The sequence below is a fragment of the Humulus lupulus genome, chromosome 3 (genome assembly GCF_963169125.1).
Source record: "Humulus lupulus chromosome 3, drHumLupu1.1, whole genome shotgun sequence".
NCBI classification, from domain to species: domain Eukaryota; kingdom Viridiplantae; phylum Streptophyta; class Magnoliopsida; order Rosales; family Cannabaceae; genus Humulus; species Humulus lupulus.
Window position 1 is genome coordinate 177,756,330 of NC_084795.1, and position 18,306 is coordinate 177,774,635.

The window sequence follows — 18,306 nt, forward strand, 5'->3', positions numbered from 1 at the left end:
CAGAGGACAAAGCCAGTCAGTGTACTTGGCAGCGCAGGTCTGAAACAGCGTCGTGCAATCCCGAGGTGGCCTTTTCCGCAGGTGAAAAGTGGGGACAACCCCCACGCGTCGTGGGGCGGCTTCAGAGTCACGAATGCTTTTCCTTGCCAACCGGGAGGAATTGATCCAGGTTCATTTACCTCTGTCCCTCTTCGTTTACCAAGGGCCCGGACTGTTTACCGGGCTCCGGGATCGTCTTTTCATGCACTCCGACCGTAATCCCAGCTGACCATACATCGTCTGGGCAACTGTCCTGGATCACCTTCCCGGACACCATCTGGGTCCGGAACTACACTTGGGCCGTAGCCCTTGATTACTCCCGTACCAAGCGGGCCTGGGCTGGGCCCATATCCGAACACCCAGCCCATGGCCCAGGATCATTGTCCCGGGCCCACGATAGGAAATGGGACCAACAAGATCGTATGGTAGGCCATAAATTGGGAGAATTTGCACCCACTCTAAATTTCCGGGGACATGCAAAAAATGATAATAGATCTCGTCGTTAATAATTAGTTAATAAATAATAAAAGTTAATATAGATGCTTATCGTTCATTAGTGAGGAGTGAACCTTATGATAAAGAAGAGAAGGACAAACTGATATACAGAAGTATATGCTATAGGACAATTGATCAGATTCGTGGACGTTCCTATGTGGAAACACTTATGATACTAGAACTAATGCCATATCGAGCCTGTTATCCAATTTTAAAATTGGTTTATTTCGTGGCAGCCAATGCCAATCACAATATGCGCTTCAACGAAGCTACTTTAATTATTAGTAAAGCTGAAGTCAACGAAGGCAACACTGTGAAAAAATTAAAACCTCAAGCTCGGGGACAGGGCTATCCAATAAAAAGACACACTTGTCATATAACTATTGTACTGAAAGACTTAGACATAGAAAAAGAAAATTTATATGAATATTAATATATTATACGAATATGATATATTTTTTATATTTATATAATATTCATAAGGTCAGTATATGTATACATTATATGTATAGTAATACTAGCGGGGATTGTGGGACAAAAAATAAATCCACTTGGTGTCAGACTTGGTGCAACCCAAGTTCATCATTCTCTTTGGTTTGCACAACCAAAAAATTATTCTAAGGATCTACAAGAAGATCAAAAAAATACAAAATTGCATCAAGAATTATGTGCAAAAAAATATGAAAATATCTTCTAGTGTCGAGGGGATTGCATGGATAGAGATTAAAAAAAAAATCGACTTGATTCAAGTCATAATCTATATGGGATTCCCAAAATTATTAATAGCCCCCAAAAAATGGAATAATTACAGATGAATGTATAAAAAGAACTTAATTCGATGAACCAGAAACTTAACATTGCTATTACAAGAATAACAAATCCTTATGGACACCCTAATATTCTAGCAGAATTTATAGCCGGACAATTAAAAAATAGAGTTTCATTTCGCAAAGCAATGAAAAAGGCTATTGAATTAACTGAACAGGCAGGTACAAAAGGAATTCAATTACAAATTGCAGGGCGTATCGATGGAAAAAAAATTTCACGTGTCGAATGGATCCGAGAAGGTAGGGTGCCCCTACAAACCATTCGAGCTAAAATTGATTACTGTTCCTATACAGTTGGAACTATCTATGGGGTATTAGGTATCAAATTTTGGATATTTGTCGATGAGGACTAATAATCCTTTACTTGACTTATCTTTAGATCTATCAGGTAATATACCAAAAAACCAAAAAAGAAAAAACTCTTTTTTCTATTAAATTAAAATAAAAATAAATAATTCTACAAGGTTGAATAAAAATTCTATTAATCCGTTGATTTAATATAATTGCTATGCTTAGTGTGTGACTCGTTGGTTTTTTTAGGGTTAGATTTAAAAACACAAATAGACCAGCCCATAGTATGAATTAATAACCAACTCATCGTTTCACATTATCTGGATATAAAGAACCAGTCGAGATATGATATATTGGTCATATCATTGTAGCAACTGAAATCTGTTTTGGATAAAAAAAAAAACAAAATTGATTAGGAGTTGTGAAACAATAAAATTTAAAGTGTGTTGATAAATGAAAAGATGAGAGAAAGAGAGAAAGAGAGAAAAAAATACCAATGATATAGAATTCCAATATGTAGGGTCTATGACTCATTTTCATAAAGAAAAATGTAATAAAGCATTAATACTGAATTGATCCCTAATTAAGCAAAATTGTTCTATTAAGAACAAACAAATAAGAAGAAAAAAAATCACGAGCCCTGAGTCAATAAAAACTGAGAAGATTGACTCAAGATCAAATTTCATTTAAGAGCTCCGTTGTAGAATTCAGACCTAACCATTAATCGCGAAACTGTGGGAACGACAGAACCCGTGAGTGCATAAGATTCTATTGAAAAGATTCATTGGGTAGGATGGCGGAACGAACCAGGAACCAATTCATTTATTCTGAAAAGTCATGGCATAAACTAATCTTATAAAACTAAATTAAAAGAGTAAATATTTGCCCGGGAAAATTTTTATTTTTTGGATTTCGAAATTTTAGGCAATCCGATATAATAATAAAAGGCAAAGAAAAATAACGATTTGTCATAACCTTCTATTCTAATAAATAAGAAAACGAAATTTTCTATAAATAGAAATCAAATACATGTTTACTTCATCAAATAAAGATATCCAAATTGATAATAGATTATCAAAATCAAAGACTCTCATGCTTCAATACAATCTATTTAATCAATATTTTATTGATTAAATACATGTATATTATTTTATAATCGTTTCCTTCGCGAGGAGCTGGATGAGAAGAAACTCTCATGTCCGGTTCTGTAGTAGAGATGGAATTAATAAAAAACCCTCAACTATAACCCCAAAAGAACCCGATTCCGTAAACACCATAGAGGAAGAATGAAAGGAATATCTTATCGAGGTAATCGTATTTGCTTCGGTAGATATGTTCTTCAGGCACTTGAACCTGCTTGGATCACATCTAGACAAATAGAAGCAAGGTGACGACCAATGACACGAAACGCACGCCACGGCGGAAAAATATGGGTATGTATATTTCCAGACAAACCAGTTACAGTAAGACCTACAGAAACCCGTATGGGTTCGGGAAAAGGATCTCCCGAATATTGGGTAGCTGTCGTTAAACCAGGTAGAATCCTTTATGAAATGAGTGGGGTAGCCAAAAATATAGCCAGAAAGGCTATTTCAATAGCGGCTTCCAAAATGCCTATACGAACTCAATTCATTATTTCAGGATAGAGATGTAGAACCAAAAGAAAAAGGCTTTTGGATGAAAAAAAACAATTGCAGGTTTCTTTTTTTGTTTTGAACAAACAACATTTCTTTTTTTTTTTTACTTCGCCCTTTGCTTCGCATTGAAAAAACAGATAAAACATGATATGATTCAACCTCAAACCCAATTGAATGTAGCGGATAACAGCAAAGCCAGAAAATTGATGTGTATTCGAATCATAGGAGCCAGTAATCGCCGATATGCTCATATTGGTGATGTTATTGTTGCTGTAATCAAGGAAGCAATACCAAATACACTGCTAGAAAGATCCGAAGTAATCAGAGTTGTAATTGTACGTACTTGTAAAGAACTCAAACGTGACAACGATATGATAATACGATATGATGACAATGCTGCAGTTGTTATTGATCAAGAAGGAAATCCAAAAGGAACTCGAATTTTTGGCACAATTTCCCGGGAATTAAGACAATTAAATTTCACTAAAATAGTTTCGTTAGCACCTAAAGTATTATAAGATGAGACCCTAATACAGTTTTTATTTTACAGTATTTGAATGAAATTAATTTAGTAGATTGTTTGTTCTCATGTATATGCCTTTAATTTTCTAATTAAGAAAAAAAAAGAGCATGTTGATTATATCCAAATTCGGGGACAACCAAAATCTTCATTTATTATGAGTAAAGACACTATTGCTAATATACTAACCTCTATACGAAATGCTGACATGAATAAAAAAAGAACAGTTCGAATACCATATACTAATATCACTGAAAATATTGTTAAAATCCTTTTACAAGAATGTTTTATTGAAAATATGAGGAAACATCAGGAGAACAACAAATACTTTTTGGTTTTAACCCTACGACATAGAAGGAATAGGAAAGGGCCATCTCGAACTGTTTTAAATTTAAAACGTATCAGTGGACCTAGTCTACGAATCTATTCTAACTATCAACAAATCCCTAGAATTTTAGGCGGGATGGGGATTGTAATTATTTCTACTTCACGGGATATAATGACAGGCAGAGAGGCTCGACTAGAAGGAATTGGTGGAGAAATTTTGTGCTATATATGGTAATCTTTCTTTTCTGATATCCGAATTATATACAAAACTTTCCTATTTCATATTTGTGAAAGAAAAAAAAAAGAAATAGAGAAAGGATGGTTTTCGAATATTACGCTTCCCACATTAGTTAATCCCTCAAGTGAAAGAACAAAAAAGGTTCATGAAGGTTTAATTTATGAACCACCTCCCACGGTATACTTTAGGTTCATTTACATAATGAAAATCAGAGCCTCCGTTCGTAAAATATGTGAAAAATGTTGACTGATCCATAGGCGAGGACGAATTATAGTAATTTGTTCCAACCCAAGACATAAACAAAGACAAGGATAATTTTTAGAAAAAAAGAGGAGAGGGGATTCTAGACATCGAAAGGCCCTACTGTTCAAATAATAGAAATAAATAATACATTAAAGGATCTGTTTTGGCATGAATTAGATTTATGAGATGATATAATTATGGCAAAAGCTATACCAAGAAGTGGTTCACGTAAGAATAGACATACGGGTCCACGTAAAAATGCGCATAGAAAACCAAAGGGAGTTATTCATGTTCAAGCAAGTTTCAACAATACTATTGTAACTATTACAGATGTACGGGGGCGGGTAATTTCTTGGTCCTCCGCCGGTACTTGTGGATTCAAGGGTACAAGAAGAGGGACACCATTTTCTGCTCAAACCGCAGCAGGAAATGCTATTCGGACAGTAGTGGATCAAGGTATGCAATAAGCATAAGTCATGATAAAAGGCCCGGGTCTCGGAAGAGATACGACATTAAGGGCTATTCGTAGAAGTGGTATACTATTAAGTTTCATACGAGATGTAACCCCTATGCCACATAATGGCTGTAGGCCCCCTAAAATAAGGCGTGTGTAAAAATAAACATTGAAGATATTTCAAAAGAAATAAATAATTCAATGATTTGATCAAATAATATCACTATGGGTCAAGAGAAAGTAATAGTATCTACTCGGCCACTACAGTGGAAATGTGTTGAATCAAGAGCAGACTGTAAGCGTCTTTATTATGGACACTTTATTCTGGCTCCACTTATGAGAGGCCAAGCCGATACAATAGGCATTGTAATACGAAGAGCTTTGCTTGGAGAAATAGAAGGAACATGTATCACACGCGCAAAATCCGATAAAATACCCCACGAATATTTTAACCTAGTAGGTATTCAAGAATCCGTACATGAAATTTTAATGAATTTGAAAGAAATTTTATTGAGAACTAATCTGTATGGAACGCGCGAGGTGTCAATTTGTGTTAAGGGTCCTGGATGTGTAACTGCTCAAGATATCATCTTACCATCTTCGGTGGAAATTGTTGATAATACACAGCATATAGCTAACCTAACAGAACCAATTAATTTGTGTATTGAATTACAAATTGAGAGGAATCACGAATATCGTATAAAAATGCCAAATAACTTTCAAAACGGAAGTTGTCCTATAGATGTTATATTCATGCCTGTTCGAAATGCAACTCATAGTATTCATTCTTACGTTAATGGAAATGAAAAACAAGAAATACTTTTTCTCGAAATATGGACAAATGGAAGTTTAACTCCTAAAGAAGCACTTCATGAGGCCTCCAGAAATTTGATTGATTTATTGATTCCCTTTTTACATGCAAAAGAAGAAAACTTCCATTTAGAAAACAATCAACACAAAGGCACTTTACCCCTTTTTGATTTTCATGGTAGAGTGGCTAAACCGAGGAAAATGAAAAAAGAAATAGCATTGAAATATATTTTTATTGACCAATCAGAATTTCCCCCCAGGGTCTATAATTGTCTCAGAAGGTCCAATATCCATACATTATTAGACCTTTTGAATAACAGTCAAGAAGACCTTATGAAAATTAAATATTTTCGCATAGAAGATATAAAACATATATTGGACGTTCTAGAAATAAAAAAGCATTTCACATAAATTTTAATGAGTTTTGAATCTTTAACATCATCCATATACTCGGAATATATCCAAAATAGAATTGACTAACCGTATCTACGGAAAATTCACTTTGAAGCGACTATTCCCTAGATACACACGTCGTAATTTATTTATTTTATTTCAAAAAAAAAAGAAATAAATAAAAATGGAATCGATTTAAAAAAGACCTAAAGTTAGGGATTTATCAATAGGTAATGTTGCTCCAATACCCAACCAAAGGGCTACTGCCGTACCAATCAAAAAGACAGTTGTCGTTACTAGACGACGAAATGGGTTTTGGAATTTATTAACATTCTCCAAAAAGGGTACTGTTAATAATCCCGTAGGTACTGAAACCATTAAAAGAACACCCAATAATTAATTTGGTACTGTCCGAAATATTTGAAATACGGGAAAAAGATACCATTCAGGCAATATCTCCAAAGGAATTGCAGATGGATTCGCAAGTTCGCCAATCATTGATGGTTCTAGAACCGCTAAACCTACGTTACATGCAATAGTACCTAAAATTACTACCGGAAAAATATATAAAAGATCATTGGGCCATGCGGGTTCTCCATAATAATTATGACCCATCCCTTTAGCCAATTTAGCTCTTAATACATGATCGTTCAAGTCAGGTTTTTTTGTTATTAGGATAGGTGAATTATTCTCGATCCATCCCCCGAAAGAACCGGACATGATAATTTTTCATCATCTGGCTTGAGCACGAATCAAACGAACCAAATATACCCATATAAAAAAATCGATATGCTATCCATATCCACACATATAGGAATGATTCTATATAAGTACAAATTTACCAGTTTAGTTTCCTTTTCGGAGTTTCAACAATTAGAAATTGCACAAAATCCAGTTCTTACAGATAAATGCTCAATACTCAAGTGCTTTATGGGTCGTCTCAGACCTTTCAATTGGACTTTATCCCCCAAAATAGCGAGACTTTTTCTATACAAAGAATTTACTTGTTACTAATTGAATTTAGCCTCTGTTCTTCTTTAGATCCCTTGTTTCACTCCAATAGTATAATAAATCAAGTCAATACATAGGAAATGAATCCATTTACATACTATTAAGTAAGTGAAAGATATAAAACATAATCTAATCAAAATTATGCCACATCACTTATTCTTTCAACTGGATCTTACGGATTCTGTTCATAGATGACATGATCGAGTCTGATCATAGAAAAAAACGATTATCTTCCAACGAACCACCTTATCCTCTATATGGAGCTTTCCTGGTGGTTGGAACAAAGACACATTTTTGTTTTGAATTCAAATGTGGCAGATAAGGACATATATTCTGCACAAGCCAATCAATAGTTCAAGTCACACACTCCCATAATCCATTTTATCTTCAGAGAATTCACTTCAACTATGAGTATCAAATAAATAACGACTTTATTTATATTTTTTTGTGGAGTTGAAGAGAAATATCCAAATACATGTCTTATTCTTTTCAATAATCCATATTTATAGCAATGAAATACTATTGTTCCTACACCATGTGATAAATGATTGATTACAAATAGTATAATATAGCCTCTTTATAAAGGACTGGAAATACCTTGCTTACGTATCATTAGGAAGTGCATTAACATAAATACGGCAGTAAGAAGAGGTAATACAAAAGTGTGTGAACTATAAAAATGAGTCAAAGTGGATTGTCCCACACTAGCACTTCCGCGCAATAACTCTACCAAGGGCGATCCTATTACAAGAATTGCGTCCGGTACACCAGTTACAATTTTTACTGCCCAATAACCTATTTGGTCCCGAGGTAAGGAATAACCAGTTACACCAAAAGATGCAGTCAATACACCCAAAACCACACCTGTAACCCAAGTCAATTCGCGAGGTTTTTTAAAGCCACCTGTGAGATACACACGAAATACGTGTAGGATCATCATTAGTACCATCATACTTGCCGACCATCGATGAACTGATCAGATTAACCAACCAAAGTTAGCTTCAGTCATTATATATTGAACAGAAGTAAAAGCCTTCACAACGGTCGGGCAATAATAAAAAGTCATAGCAAACCCCGTAGCTACTTGTACTAAAAAACAAGTAAGCGTAATTCCTCCTAGACAATAAAATATGTTTACATGAGGGGGAACATATTTACTAGTTATATCATCCTCAATTGCCTGAATCTCAAGGCATTCTTCGAATCAATCATAGATTTTATTGAGATAGGTAAGCCAATCCCCCCCCCCCCCCTCTAAGAACCGTATATGAAAATTTCATCTCGTACGGCTCAAACATAAAGACCAAAATACAAGTTCTATCGGATATGCGTTCGAAACTTCCTAATTGTATTATTCACTCTTTTCTAAAGAAAAGATAAAGAAATAATACAAAAACTCTTTATTATTGTTCTAATGCCAAAATCTCAAGTCGGCTCATTTATCTCTATGTTGATCAGGCCTCTTGAATCTTCTATTTCCCTATTTTATTTATTTATTTGTGTGTAATGAGACTTTACTAGTGTTTTCTTTATTATTGATAGAAATCTCTTGTTAAGACCCTATGAATCAATTAAAACCTCAGATTCATACTAGAACCACGATGAGTCAATAAAACCTTTTCAAACTAAGTCCAAAAATTCCTTGAGTAAGAATCGTTGGACCATCACTTATTCAATGAATAGACATAATGACTAAAAATCAAAAGAAACCTTTGTACTTTGATCAAAATAAGCAAAAAAGGAGTCCGGTCACGAGGTCTGAATATTAAGTTAAGAATGAATCATAGTTCTAATACTTTAGTAAGATATTTCATATAGTCCGTGCTTCAGATACTATCATAGAATGACAATATCCGACGAAGTAAAACCATCTCTAGCAAGATGACAGACCCGCTCTCTGTACTATCCATAAGATCAATTCTAACAAGTCACACACTCATATTCCAGAAATACAGAAACAAAGAAATTTCACGATCGAACTACCAAAATAGAATGGGATAAAAATCAGAGAACTAAATGCTTCACTTTGTAGTGAAAAGTGAGTTAATAGTTTTTGTGAATCTAATTCATTGAAATTCCGTCTAGTAAAATAGAAGAATTATAAATCTCCAAAATAATATATAGGAATACCGCAAATAAAGCCGTTGCGATACCCATCAAAGGAGTAGTTCCCCACCCAAGTGCTACTTTACCATATTCTGAATTCAATGGTTTCAATAAACTCCCTGCACCAGTTCGTCTTGAACCAGATCTAGAACTACCCTCAACAGCTTGTGTAGCCATAAATCCTATTTTCTATTCATTGAGATCTGTTGACTTTGTATACCATTCCGTTGTAAATAAATGATCTTAGCATAGATCTATTGTGGTCTTTTAATTATATAATAATGGAAACAGCAACCCTAGTTGCCATATTTATATCTGGTTTACTTGTAAGTTTTACTGGGTATGCCTTATATACTGCTTTTGGGCAACCCTCTCAACAACTAAGAGATCCATTCGAGGAACGCAGGGACTAGTTGAAGTAATGAGCCTCCCAATATCGGGACGCTCATTACTTTCAATTGAGATAATGAAAATTATTTCATTTTTTAGTTGGAACTTTAGGCGGTTCTCGAAAAAAGATAGCAAAAAATATTATTCCTAGAGTTGAGACTAAAAGGAATGTATAAACCAATGCTTCCATAGATTCGATCGTGGTTTACAATTATAGCTTCCACACCTATTTATTTGAGATCGTCTCCCGGATAAAGAAAGAACAAACCAAGAGTCAAAGAAAAGACATCGATTCAAATCAAGATTTATCTGGTATTCTATATCAAATCCCAAAACTAAAGAAAAAAAATAACAAAACAATATTCTATCAGACTACTTGTCTTCTTGTAGTTGGATCTCCAAGTTTTTGGAATGCTCCAAATTCTACTTGAGCATCCAAATCTGGGTCAATACCAACAAAAACATCCCTAAACAAAGTTCTAGCACCATGCCAAATGTGCCCGAAGAAGAAGAGCAGAGCAAACGAAGCATGTCCAAAAGTAAACCAGCCCCTCGGACTGCTATGAAAAACACCATCAGATTTCAAAGTAGCACGATCTAATTAAAAAATTTCACCTAATTGCGCACGTCTAGCATATTTTTTCACAGTAGCAGGATCACTATAATTGATTCCATTGAGTTCACTGCCATAGAACTCAACAATTACACCTACTTGTTCAACACTATATTTTGATTCTTCCCTTCGAAAAGGAACATCGGCTCTAACAATTCCGTCTCCATCTACCAAAACAACCGGAAATGTTTCAAAAAATGTAGGCACTGCCTCATACCCAAAAAGAAGCGAGCTACGTCTGAGTTAAACTTGGATATGGAAGTCTTCTTTTGTTTCTCGACGGTGAAGTAAGACTAAGCTCATGTCCCTCCCGTGTGGCGACATGGGGGCGTAAAAAAGGAAAGAGAGGGATGGGGTTTCTCTCACTTTTGGCATAGTGGGCCCCCAGTGGGAGGCCCACACGACGGGCTATTTGCCCAGTGGTAGAGCATGCCCCTGATAATTGCGTCGTTGTGCCTGGGCTGTGAGGGCTCTCAGCCACATGGATAGTTCAATGTGCTCATCAGCGCCTGACCCTGAGATGTGGATCATCCAAGGCACATTAGCATGGCGTACTTCTCCTGTTCGAACCGGGGTTTGAAACCAAACTTCTCCTCAGGAGGATAGATGGGGCGATTCAGGTGAGATCCAATGTAGATCCAACTTTCTCAGTTGACAACGAATATGTAAACCTCGCTCTGAGTGGCGAGTATAAAAATGGGGCATATTCCCCCGCTCTGAGAACGGGAATATGCATATTGAGTAATTAATATGAATATATATGAATACATTTGTAATAGTGAAGAATAGGGGGCGTACTTACGTTAACAAAAACCGGTGATTGAGTGGGGTTAACCCACTCATATGGTTACCCATAGAATAGTGGGGGCGAATATAATCGGATAATAGTGGCCCACTATGAGTGGCTAATAACGGTTACGAGTGGGTGAATAGGATAACCCACCGACCCACTATTATTTTATTCACCCACATAGGATAACCGCATAATCATACGATGGTTAACTAACCACCCGCTGCGGGTAGCCACCCACAATCATACGGTTACCCACACGTATAGTGGGTGGTTACCCGCAGCCGCAGCGGCTACCCGCTATGGCGCAGCCGAGTAACCCACTCGCAGCGAGTCCGCTACTCATATCCACTGCGGTTACCCGTGGATATTCGCTCATAGAGGGTCACCCGCGGGTGTCCACTGATATCCACTCGCTATGAGTAGTGGATACCTGCAGCCGGGTCGAAACCGCAGCGAGTGGGTTACCCGTATCCGCTATCCGTAACCGTATGATAGTGGGTGGGTTAGCCACCCACTTGTAACCCGCTGCGGTTAGCGGGTTACTCATAATAGTGGGTGGGTGGGTTATCCTAATATGAGTAACCGGATATATTATTATTATTATCCCACTCATATTATTATAGCGGTTATTTAGTGGGGCGGATAGCGTAACCCGTGGGGCGAGTTAACCAGATATTATTATATTATAATAATAGTGGACACCCACTCATATATCCCACTCATATGGGATATTATGGGTTATCACTATGAGTGGGTTTTTGGGGTGAATACGGTGTGGCGGCCCCTACGCTTAACCCTACAAGCGGGTGTGGTTGTTTTAATATAAAACAATCACCTATTAGCGGGAACATCTAGCCATAAAAATGGGGCTGGTGGGGAGAGAAGAGGAGAAGATTTCGTTTTATGGTAAAAAAAGTCATTTATCTCGATTATTTCGCACGAAGAAAAAGAAGAAAACAAGGGGTCTGTTGTATTTCAAATACTAAGCCTCACAAATAGGATATGAAAACTTTCTTCACATTTGGAATTGCACAGAAAAGACTATTTATCTCATAGAGGCCTCCGTAAAATTTTGGGAAAACGCCAAAGGATGCTTTCTTATTTGTCAAAGAAAAATAAAATACGTTATATAGAATTAATTAATCAGTTAGATATTCGGGAATCAAAAAAGCGTTAATTGGAAGAGGTATTTAGAATTATTTGATTTATTAGATCTTGAATTTGAATGAACTAATTTTTGCTCTCAGTAATTCATGAAAGAATGATTCGAAGAAAAACTTATGATTATACCAGCTACAAGAAAAGACCTCATGATAGTAAATATGGGCCCCCAACACCCATCAATGCACGGCGTTCTTTGACTCATCGTTACTCTCGACGGTGAAGATGTTATTGACTGTGAACCAATATTAGGCTATTTACACCGAGGAATGGAAAAAATTGCGGAAAACCGAACAATTATACAATACCTCCCTTATGTAACGCATTGGGATTATTTAGCTACTATGTTTACGGAAGCAATAACCGTAAATGGACCAGAGTTGTTGGGAAATATCCAAATACCTAAAAGAGCTAGCTATATCAGAGCAATTATGTTGGAGTTGAGTCGTATAGCTTCTCACCTGTTATGGCTCGGTCCTTTTATGGCAGATATTGGGGCACAGACTCCTTTTTTCTATATTTTCAGAGAAAGAGAATTAGTATATGATCTATTTGAAGCTGCCACCGGTATGAGAATGATGCATAATTATTTTCGTATCGGAGGAGTAGCGGGTGATTTACCTCATGGCTGGATAGATAAATGTTTAGACTTTTGCGATTATTTTTTAACAAAAGTTATTGAATATCAAAAACTTATTACACGAAATCCTGTTTTTTTAGAACGAGTTGAAGGAGTAGGCATTATTGGGAGAGAGGACATAATAAATTGGGGTTTATCAGGCCCAATGCTGCGAGCTTCTGGAATACAATGGGATCTTCGTAAAGTTGATCATTATGAATGTTATGAAGAATTTGATTGGGAAGTACAGTGGCAAAAAGAAGGTGATTCATTAGCTCGGTATCTAGTCTGAATTGGTGAAATGACAGAATCCATAAAAATTATTCAACAGGCTTTAGAAGGAATTTCAGGGAGGCCATATGAGAATTTAGAAATCCGAGACGTTGATAGAGAAAGGAATCCAGAATGGAATGATTTTGACTATCGATTTATTAGTAAAACACCTTCTCCTACATTTGAATTGCTAAAACAAGAACTCTATGTGAGAGTCAAAGCCCCAAAGGGAGAATTGGGAATTTTTCTGATAGGGGATTAGAGTGGCTTTCCTTGGAGATGGAAAATTCGCCCGCCGGGTTTTATCAATTTGCAAATTCTTCCACAGTTAGTTAAAAGAATGAAATTGGCTGATATTATGACAATACTAGGTAGTATAGATATCATTATGGGAGAGGTTGATCGTTGAAATGATAATTGATACAACAGAAATACAAGATATCAATTCTTTTTCTAGAATGGAATTTTTAAAAGAGACCTCTGGAATTATATGGATACTTATTCCTACTTTTACTCTTGTATTGGGAATCACTATAGGTGTACTGGTAATTGTATGGTTAGAAAGAGAAATATCGGTAGGGATACAACAACATATTGGACCTGAATATGCCGGACCTTGGGGGGTTCTTCAAGCTTTAGCAGATGGAGCAAAACTACTTTTCAAAGAAAATCTATTTCCATCTAGAGGAGATACTCGTTTATTCAGTATTGGCCCATCCATAGCAGTCATATCCATTTTATTAAGCTATTCAGTAGTTCCTTTTGGATCTCACCTTGTTTTAGCAGATCTGAATATTGGTGTTTTTTTATGGATTGCCATTTCAAGTATTGCTCCCATAGGCCTTCTTATGTCAGGATACGGGTCAAATAATAAATATTCTTTTTTAGGTGGTCTACGAGCTGTTGCTCAATCAATTAGTTATGAAATACCATTAACTTTATGTGTGTTATCAATATCTCTACGTGCGATTCGTTAAGACATAAATTGTTCTCTATGTTTTCCTCTTTAGTTCTTTCTTTATAGGAAAAGGGTGGACTGAATGGAGAAAATATCTTCATTTTTTTATTCATTATTCGAATAGATGAACTAAATCAGATAGTTATATGAGTGAAAGAAAACTGCTTATATATAACGCAGTAAAAAATTGAGTCTCATTTTCTATGTATAAGAGTTAGAAAGTTCAGCGGAAATAAACAAAAGCAGAAGAAAGCGTTTACCCCAAGATTAGGCGATTAGTTATCCTAACTTAAAGCGGTCTCAAAAGATCAACCATATTGCGTTTCAACTATTGTTTGTATGTATTATCATTCATGTATTACCTTAACACAAACAAATGATTGAACAAAAATGAGTGGATGATTAGAAACACCAAGATACACAAAGGATTTGTAATGGAGATTATGTAAAAGAATATTTCTGCATAATATTCAAAGAATATGAATTGGGGCTTTAAGTTGGTAGAAATGATCAAGCAGTACTCCCCACAATTCTGATCTAGAGTATGCTCCTATCCGTCGATTAAATAGATGACTGTTGGAAACGAAATAATCCTTTATCTTTATTTTGTAAGTCCCCTTTTTATTTTCTCAGAAGAAAGAAGAATGGAAACGAAAAAAAAGAGAAAGGAATACAATTACATACAGTAGAAAAATAATTTTTTTTAGTCTTTCTTTCTATTCTACTTTTATTCTTTACCTTTCTCTATCCATATTCATATAGATAGAATTGAATTCATATCATAATTTATGAATTAATATAGAAGTCTTTTTCGTAAGTGAAAAAGCCAGGTTAGTGATATTTTTACAATGAGTATTTGATTGAAGAATTAAATTATTACTCAACAAAGACAAATTAAAATGATTGTTGAAATTTTTAAAGAAAGGATGAGATCAATTCAGAAGTACTAAATTTATTTTAATAATTTTTTGAAATAAATAGAAATAATTATTAAAGCAAAACAGACAGAATTCAATTGGTCTAATTTGGGATCGTAAGAGAAATTTTGACCTTATCCATCTTAAAAAGATATCAAGATAAAAAAAAAATACTCTAAAATAATAGGGATCCGGTCCTTAGATTTATTTATGGTCCTCAAGGAGTCGTATGAGGTGAAAATCTCATGTACGGTTCTGGAATAGCGATGGGAACAGTGATGGTATCATCGACTATAATTATCTAATAGTTGAAGTACAGTTGATATAGTTGAGGGCCAATCAAAATATGGTTTTTGGGGATGGAATTTGTGGCGTCAACCTATAGGGTTTATAATTTTTATAATTTCTTCGCTAGCAAAATGTGAAAGATTACCTTTTGATTTACCAGAAGCAGAAGAAGAATTAGTAGCAGGTTATCAAACCGAATACTCGGGGATCAAATTTGGTTTATTTTACGTTGCTTCCTATCTAAACTTATTAGTTTCTTCATTATTTGTAACAGTTCTTTACTTGGGCGGTTGGAATATCTCTATTCCATACATATTTGTTTCTGAGTTTTTGAAATAAATAAAACATATGGTGTTTTTGAACCGACAATTGGTATCTTTATTACATTAGCTAAAACTTATTTGTTCTTGTTCATTCCTATCACAACAAGATGGACTTTACCGAGGCTAAGAATGGACCAACTATTGAATCTTGGATGGAAATTTCTTTTACCTATTTCTCTCAGTAATCTATTATTAACAACGTCTTCCCAACTCTTTTCACTGTAAACGGATATTATATCCTATATTCCCAACTTGGATGAAACAAGAGAAATAAACAAACATAAAATTATTCATATATATATGCACGATATGTTCCCTATGGTCATGAGTTCATGAATTATGGCCAACAAATAGTACGGGCTGCAAGGTACATTGGTCAAAGTTTCATAATTACCCTATCGCACGTAAATCATTTACCTATAACTATTCAATATCCTTATGAAAAGGCAATTGCCATGGAACAGTTCCACGGTCGAGTCCATTTTGAATTTGATAAATATATTGCTTGTGAAGTCTGTGTTCGTGTATGTCCTATAGATTTACCCGTCATTGATTGGAAATTTGAAACTGATATTCGTAAGAAAAGATTACTTAATTACAGCATTGATTTCGAAATCTGTTTATTTTGTGGTAACTATGTTGAGTATTGTCCAACAAATTGTTTATCAATGACTAAAGAATATGAACTTTCTACTTATGATCGTCACGAGTTGAATTATAATCAAATTGCCCTGGGTTATCAGTACTTGACGATTATACAATTCGAACAATTTTTAATTCGCCTCAAATAAAAAAAAGTAAATCCCTTGATTAATGATTAAAGAAAAATTTTGAAGTCCTATATAAATTTTTTATGAATTATCAACCATTTTTTCTGGTCTGTTCTGAATAGGGTCATGAAAAACATTTTGATTTTTTTATCTCTTATTTTACGTAGAATGGATTTTCCTGGACCAATACATGATTTTCTTTTAGTCTTTTTGGGCTTAGGTCTTATCTTAGGAGGTATAGGAGTAGTATTATTTACCAACCCAATTTATTCTGCCTTTTCGTTGGGATTTGTTCTTGTTTGTATATCCTTATTTTATATTCTATTAAATTCGTACTTTGTAGCTGCTGCACAACTCCTTATTTACGTGGGGGCTATAAATGTTTTAATTCTATATGCTGTGATGTTCATGAATGGTTCAGAATATTACAAAGATTTTCATCTTTTGACCCTTGGGGATGGGGTTACTTTGCTGGTTTGTACAAGTATTTTTGGTTTACTAATGACTACTATTACAGATACGTCATGGTACGGGATTATTTGGACTACAAGATCAAACCAGATTATAGAGCACGATTTTCTAAGTAATAGTCAACAAATTGGAATTCATTTATCAACAGAATTTTTTCGTCCATTTGAATTCATTTCAATAATTCTTTTAGCTGCTTTGATAGGGGAAATTGTCGTGGCGCGCTAGTAAAAAATCTCTAAAATTAGTAACAGCAATCAAAATGAAACGTAATTCCATGTTATCACATTTATTTGTTATCCCATTCATTTTTTTCCTTCAATATGTCTAAAATCAAGATTTTTTATTTGATCTATTACCAATATATTTCTTTGTTCCATACTTTTTATATTCTAGTCAATCGAATCCCTTGCATTCTTGGTCATAGTCTATTGAAATGAATTGAAATTGATTAAGGAGTTGGTCAATGATGCTCGAACATGTACTTGTTTTGAGTGCCTACTTATTTTCTATCGGTATCTATGGATTGATCACCAGCCGAAATATTGTTAAAGCTATTATGTGTCTTGAACTTATACTGAATGAAGTTAATATAAATTTCATAATATTTTCAGATTTTTTTGATAGTCGCCAATTAAAAGGAAATATTTTCTCCATTTTTGTTATAGCCATTGCAGCGGCTGAAGTAGCTATTGGACCAGCTATTGTTTCGTCAATTTATCGTAACAGAAAATCAACTCGTATCAACCAATCGAATTTGTTGAATAAGTAGTATCACTGATACGTAGTATTAACCATAGAAATTAGAATATTCCTAAATTCTAATTAGTGTGTATTATACATAATGTATGATCATGTTTGCGAAAATATAAGAAATCAAAAGATCTTAGCTCTCTCACATGACTCGATCTGGAAGTAGATTGATTAGAATAATTCTGGCAAATTTGAATCATTGATTCATCTCGTATCTAAATATATGATTCATTATATATGATTCATTTCAAAATCAAAATTTACTAGATCGAAATTTTTTTATTAAAAACAATTATAAATCCAATGTCACATTCAGTAAAGATTTATGATACGTGTATAGGGTGTACTCAATGTGTCTGAGCCTGCCCCACAGATGTATTAGAAATGATACCTTGGGACGGGTCTAAAGCTAAGCAAATTGCTTCTGCTCCAAGAACGGAGGACTGTGTGGGTTGTAAGAGATGTGAATCCGCCTGCCCGGCAGATTTCTTGAGTGTTCGAGTTTATTTGTGGCATGAAACAACTCGAAGCATGGGTCTAGCTTATTAATACGTTCAAAAAAACCCTACTTGCTTGAATACAATTCCCT

At 35.0% G+C, this 18,306-nt stretch overlaps 2 protein-coding genes and 1 pseudogene across 2 annotated transcripts; all 3 read left to right on the top strand.

The window, feature by feature from the left end:
- Window positions 1–12,049: 12,049 nt before the first annotated feature.
- On the top strand, window positions 12,050–13,449 carry LOC133823295 (NAD(P)H-quinone oxidoreductase subunit H, chloroplastic). Its single transcript, XM_062255958.1, has one exon. The coding sequence runs from the start codon at window positions 12,618–12,620 to the stop codon at window positions 13,257–13,259; it is 642 nt and encodes a 213-aa protein (XP_062111942.1). The 5' UTR covers window positions 12,050–12,617; the 3' UTR covers window positions 13,260–13,449.
- LOC133825241 (NAD(P)H-quinone oxidoreductase subunit I, chloroplastic-like) lies at window positions 13,269–16,602 on the top strand (annotated as a pseudogene).
- A 62-nt stretch (window positions 16,603–16,664) lies between these two features.
- Window positions 16,665–17,192, top strand: LOC133823297 (NAD(P)H-quinone oxidoreductase subunit 6, chloroplastic). Its single transcript, XM_062255960.1, has one exon. It carries the CDS (start codon window positions 16,665–16,667, stop codon window positions 17,190–17,192), a length of 528 nt encoding a protein of 175 aa, XP_062111944.1.
- Window positions 17,193–18,306: the final 1,114 nt, after the last annotated feature.